Consider the following 6,174-nt stretch of genomic DNA (forward strand, 5'->3'; position numbering starts at 1 on the left):
AGTTCAGTTTTTTTTTGTCCATGACATTTTCCTTTCATTATTCAAATTTAGATTATATTCTTCGTAAGAGAGGTTGGTACTGGTTGGTTTTTATGATCATTATAATTATTTTTTTTTTTAGGAAATGAAGCCAATCACCTAAAACTCGAAACGTAATGAAGCGTTTGTCAACTTGGACTATTTAGGGCCACATATAGTCTAATACAGAGTTCTAATGCAACTCTGCAGTATTAGGTAGTAGTAATTAGGTATCAGATATTAGGCGGATAGTTAAAGGGTTTACGTGTGTTGAATACCATCAGAATGAAGCTACATTAATCAGTGAATACAAATCCAGAGGTAGCCTACAGTGACTTTTATTTTACTTCTTGTGGTTTGGTAAAGTTAAGGTCTTTGACTTACACTCTAAGTATCAGCTCCTTACTAAAATATGTCACTGCCGTAGTAATACAAAAGTTTCATCTTTGTCAGGTTATTTTGGACAAGTCAACCATTTGGTTTATTCTGATAACCCAAGGATGCTTTCATCTTCTTCATATGCCTAATGATAGAACATTCGCAGGTAATTAGTAAACTAGAAACAAACCGCGCATTATATAGTTTTGTGCAGATTAAGATAAATCTGAAAACAAATTTTGTCACGCTATATCGCCAAGACTTTTTACTGCTCTTGTTGGCTGCAAGATTTTGTATCAAACTGTTTCTACTGACTTACACTGTTTCTGTTGACGTCTTCCTAGTCAGATTTTTTATATATATACTGACGGAGTCGTAAAGATGAACACTTGTTACTTTCAAAGCCTTTGATCCAACAGACGCTAAAAAGTTTAGTGAACTTTATCAGAGTCAGCGCAATAAAATACTAATAATAATGATGATGATGATGATGATAATAATAATAATAATAATAATAATAATAATAATAATAATAATAATAATAATAAACAACCATACTGAACACCATACTGAACAATGTAAAGGCTTGGTCGACCTCGTCCATTCTGAAATCACTATTGGTACAAGTGGATGTCAAACGTTGCGGGGGGGGGGGGGGGGGCAAGAAAAACATAGAGATTACATCATTCCAAAAGCTAATACCCTTTCTTCTCAAGGTCCCACCGCGTTGTTTGCTATCCACTAAGGTGTTTTCGCACCATGTGACCGTTTTCATGTAAAGTTTCTTTTTGTTACCTCTGTTGACGAAACAGTCTTCTTTAGCCCTGTTTCCCTGTCCATGAGTGGTTTCTCCTTCGCCGCAAAGTTTGCAGTTCATCTTACTCTCCTCGTCCTGGTATGAGCCTTGGCTACACGGCGTGCATTTTAAAATCTCTTCCTGGTAATATGTTCCTTTAGGGCAAGCAACTAGAAAAGGTCAAATATAGCCTTAGTTAACGCTACCTGGACTTTCAACTTCTAAAGAGCCCCTTCTCTTTGCAGGGCGTAGGTAATATATATTTCCGAGGATGATTTCGCCTCAAAATGATATTTACCCTAGTATTCAGACCTGGCATTCCTTGCGTTGTGCGACCGGGGGAGCGGGGGCAGCTTCAGAGCACACAATGACGATATTTGACGTCGTTATGACGTCATATTGTATTTATTGGCAAAACCCAAATTTCATCAATTTTTCCCTTTAGAGTAGCCATAAAACGGCAAATATCTAAATAGTAGGGTGTCCGATAAAACCATAAAGTTGGATAGCACGTTAATAATCTTAAACGATAGCAGTTATGTCATTATGACGCCACTTATCATAAAAAAAGTAGCCATCCGCCATCTTCGATCCGCCATTTCGAATTAATTAAATGTATTCCTTTTTACTTAAAACCCGTATAAATTGAGGTATTAAAGCCCCCCTTCCCCCCCCCCCTCCCCAGCCGCGGTCTGAATGGGGTTTAACACTGACTTCAGCTTCGTACATCGGCCTATTGAGTTTGCTAGCGAACTTGCCTTTTGTTTCTATCCGCAGGCCGAAATAACGCAAAATATGCCCGGCTATACGCATTTCTAATAAAAAACGTTTCATGACGCACAAAGAAAAGAAAAGGAAAGGAAAGAACGAAATGAAAGTCTTCACGACAGGATATTCGCGGCTTCTCATGCATCCAGTTCCTAAACCAGTCCGGTAGGGCTTAACTTTGGGAATCGCTAAGCATAGAATTTCTTTGTTTAATACTAGTGAAATAATCTGTACGTTGCTGATTTCCAGAATTAACTGTAGACTCATAACCAGTGAGAAGACAGCCTGGAGAAGACAAATAGTGAGTACGATGTATTTCTATAATGTTTCAAGTGTCTAAACTGACACGATTGTACGCATAGGGTGGACCAGCAAGCCTTGCATTCGTCTGTCCCTTTAGCGCTTCACATAACGGAGGGCCAATTGATAATTTCTTCCACTTACCACATCCCATGCGGTCCTCTCTCTCCACAAACCCAGGGTAACAAATAACATCGGATGAGACATGTTCAAATGAGGATCTATTAACAGTGCTGTTCATGTTATCCAAAGTGATAATGAACTGTCCTGTCGACACCGCGTACTGCATCTGAAACAGAATAGCTTCACTTTTTTCTTCAACGTCGTCCTCGGTTGAGGCTGAGTCATAAGCTTTGACTGATAGCGAAAAGAAAGCATCCTTTGAATCAGCCGCTACTCCTCTGCTCCTCTGATTAACCGTCCAACCACATCCGGGAACTGCGACTTCCTTCATTACACAGGCGTTGGAATTAAAACATCCATGAATCGTCCGAAGAGTCTCACTGACTTCTTGCTCAAAAGCGGAGCGAAAGTTATGGTAACTTTGGCTGCCTACGCAGGGGCTCATATCACGCATCGATATTTTGAAATGATGTTTTATTTCCTTAGGGGTTGCCTTACCTGGAAGGAAAAAGATGTATATTAAACTACTCGTGGACTGGAGTGAATAACCGGGTAATAGAAGAGAATGCAACTTGGATGATGATTCTCTTGAGTAAGACCTATCTACAATCAGGGACAAAAGTAGTTGACACACTTGTTTAAAACGGGTGCTTTTAGCAAACATTTAATTCATCTATTATTTCATTCTTTTTAAACGCCGTAAATCCCCTCACCCCCCGAATCAATGTTGTCTGAAGTAAAAAAAAGACTTGAGGGTCCAAAATTCAACATTGATTTTGGGGGGGAAGGGGTTGGGGTAGACAGGGGAATGGGATAAGTATATCCACTATGCAAAAAGGGGCCATTTTACGGAAGTGTGCCAACACTTTTGTCCCTCATTGTCTGAATGCAAAATTGTGCTACTGCACACAAGTTGAGCCGTGCATGACACTGATTTTAACTGAAATTAAAGAAATCAAAGACATAATTATGTTATTGGTGGTGGGGGTGACATTGACTTATTCACGACCGAATTATAGGGCCAATTGGAATTACGTGATGACGTAATAAAAGGGCTGCGATATCCAGAATTAACGTCGATATGGTTTACAAGCTAAAAACTAACGCTGAAACTCGCGCACATGTACAACTTTTGATGAATTTCAAGGGTACGCGTACTGAAAATGTTTTTAATAAAGTGAATATTTCTCGTTCTTCACTTTATCCGATGGTTAAGGCGCAAACAATCACGGGTAGGGTAAGGATTGACACGTAGTGGGGATAGTCACTGGCCGGCCACGGAAATATGGAGCGTTAGTGCGGAGCGGCCGTCACTGCGTTCAATATCGAAACTACGGAAAAGTGAAGGTAAATTCATGGCCAATTCAATAAAAAACTAAGGACAGCGTAGCAAACATTGCAAGTGTCCACGAAAACAATTACTTTCAATCCCACCTCGTGACACCATGAGTGACACGATAACGCAACGCAAATAGCGTGACATGAGCGCATATGTCTGTGTATTTGGACTGTATTTCTCAAGCGAAACCCTGTGTTTTTGTCTATTGTCGGCAGAGAAAATGAAAAGAGAGCTTTGAAACGTGAACTGGTATTTGACTCTCAAAGAAAACGACAGCTCAAACTGAGGAAAACACTGCTTCCTTCGTGTTACAACGGCTAACCACGTTTCGGAAAACGAAAAGTAAAATGAGTCTGTTATGAGGGTCCGGATAATCTGCGAGCCAGCGAGCCATGCGAGGCGTGCGAGCCATGCGAGGCATGCGAGTCATCGGAAAATAAAAATTTTTAATAATATTCTAATTGGAAATAGTTCGTTTTGTAATTGGTTTTGCTACAGGAAATGTGCTTTCAATCGCGAATATTAAACCGCGATGGCTCACGCGGCGGCCATGTTATTTTGGACGCGAACAGTCTGGGTCGAGGGAGAGCGACAAATTTTGACTTTCTCTCCCCTCTCTCATAGTCTTTCTCTCCTGTTTCGTTCTTGCGAACCGTTCAGCGTGCTCGTGGCCGGATCTTCAAAAAATCTTCAATCCTTTTGGACAATCCAGTTCAGTCGAATCAATCTAGCAATAAACTGCTTCTAAAAGTGAGTATTTACCTGATTTACCTTTGCTTTAGTCTGTTGTCAGCTGTTTTGTACAATGAATTATTCATCATTGCTAATGTTTTATGTATTTTATTTAGTTCGCAGATGGCAAATCGACGCACGCAGTGTCTCCCCTAGCCTCCCCGCAGACGTCCTTTGGGGTTCGTTTGTCACGCATTCATTTCTCCCCCACGGTCCGTGGGGGAGAAATGAATGCGTGACAAACGAACCCCAAAGGACGTCTGCGGGGAGGCTATGTCTGCCCCGTTAAGCAAGTAGAAATATAATATTATGTTCTTGTTGTCATTGTTTCTGTACGAACAAAAATATATTTAATGCTTTTAATTCTGGTGTTAAAACCTTAACTGTCTTTTCTTGAAGTTTTTTAAAAGTGGCATACCACGTAATCAAGAGAGAGGATTTAGAAACGTGTTAGAAACGCTTTGCGCGTTTTGAAAACGATACGGTTTCATCGTTCGTGTAGATAGGTTTTCAGATGGCTCGCATGGCTCGCTCCCATGGCTCGCATGGCTCGCATGGCTCGCTTGTATGACTCGCATGGCTCGCTGGCTCGCACTCTATCCAAACTCCTGTTATGACCTCTTAATGTCCATATGTATTCTCGTGGTTAACCGTTGAAACTCCTTATTTGCACCACATCGCTGGAATTTTTCTTGCCAAGAATACGTATTGCGAAGTACTTTCTACATAGCGGAATCTTCTTTTGCCTTTCGTGAGGAATTAGCGCATAAAAAAGGAAAATTTTCCAGCGCACGGCCGTCATTGATCACATGTTATCCCGCTTTCCTTGTCATCAAGTGAACTTCTGGGCAAAAGTAATTGCTGTTTTGGCGATGACGCAAACTGGTGTGTCTATCTTGAAAACAATTTCTTTGGTATTCTGTGATTTACGAGCTGGGAAATGAAATAGTTGTCCATCCAACATCAATAAAAAAATTATGCCACTGAATAAATGGCAGGCGGTCATCTAAAATCATTACAAAAGTACATTCCAAAACCTGGTCTAACCTGTTCGACGCCTACCTACGCTAAAGGTTTGGATCACTTAGGTTTGAAAAGGTCTCCAAAAAAAACACACATCTATATATAGGACATAGCACAAACGGCTGGCCCATCATTTATGAGGTTCATAACCTGTATATTGTTCACGTCCTTTCACTAATGGCACAAGTCAATGTCAAAAATAATGCATGTCCCCTCAGTTACTCTGCAGTACTTCATTCGCTTAAGTTAATCATTTACCAGAACAATTTCCATTGCACCTTAGTGTTTCCATCCTTTTTCCACTATTGATAATACTTGTGAAAACATTACATCCGCTGCAACGGCATTGGCCGTGTTTTCACGAGCGGTTTTTCAGGTCGCTCAGCGAGTGACAAGCGGAAGTCCCGTGAAAACAGTTGTTTTTTCAACCCGCTTAAAGTTAAGCGAGTCGGCAAACTTCAATGGAATTCTCATTAAATTTAAGCCACTAAACCAGGTAGCTTAAGCGAGTTGGTAATTAATTTCGGCCAATTAGGAGTCGTTTGTGGTTATTAACTTGACAGGGCTGTCAAATCGGAAATACAACACGCCTGCTATTTTTGATTCATTCCTGCGTGAAACTTCTGCGGCATTCAAAACAACATGGATAATCATAGAGCGAATACTTTTCCTTTTTATGATCCAAGAAGCGACCCAT

At 40.6% G+C, this 6,174-nt stretch overlaps 1 protein-coding gene across 1 annotated transcript in view; it reads right to left on the bottom strand.

Moving 5' to 3' along the window:
• Nucleotides 1-340: 340 nt before the first annotated feature.
• LOC140922317 (uncharacterized) overlaps nt 341-6,174 on the bottom strand; it is a 108,119-nt gene continuing 102,285 nt past the window's right edge. The window contains exons 33-35 of the mRNA XM_073372311.1: nt 2,405-2,881; nt 1,192-1,362; nt 341-541 (exon numbers count right to left, since the gene is read on the bottom strand). Coding sequence (XP_073228412.1) covers nt 534-541; nt 1,192-1,362; nt 2,405-2,881 — 656 coding nt within the window. The 3' untranslated portion in view covers nt 341-533. The remainder of the gene's footprint in view (nt 542-1,191; nt 1,363-2,404; nt 2,882-6,174) is intronic.

Source organism: Porites lutea, chromosome 13 (genome assembly GCF_958299795.1).
Source record: "Porites lutea chromosome 13, jaPorLute2.1, whole genome shotgun sequence".
NCBI classification, from domain to species: Eukaryota; Metazoa; Cnidaria; class Anthozoa; order Scleractinia; family Poritidae; genus Porites; species Porites lutea.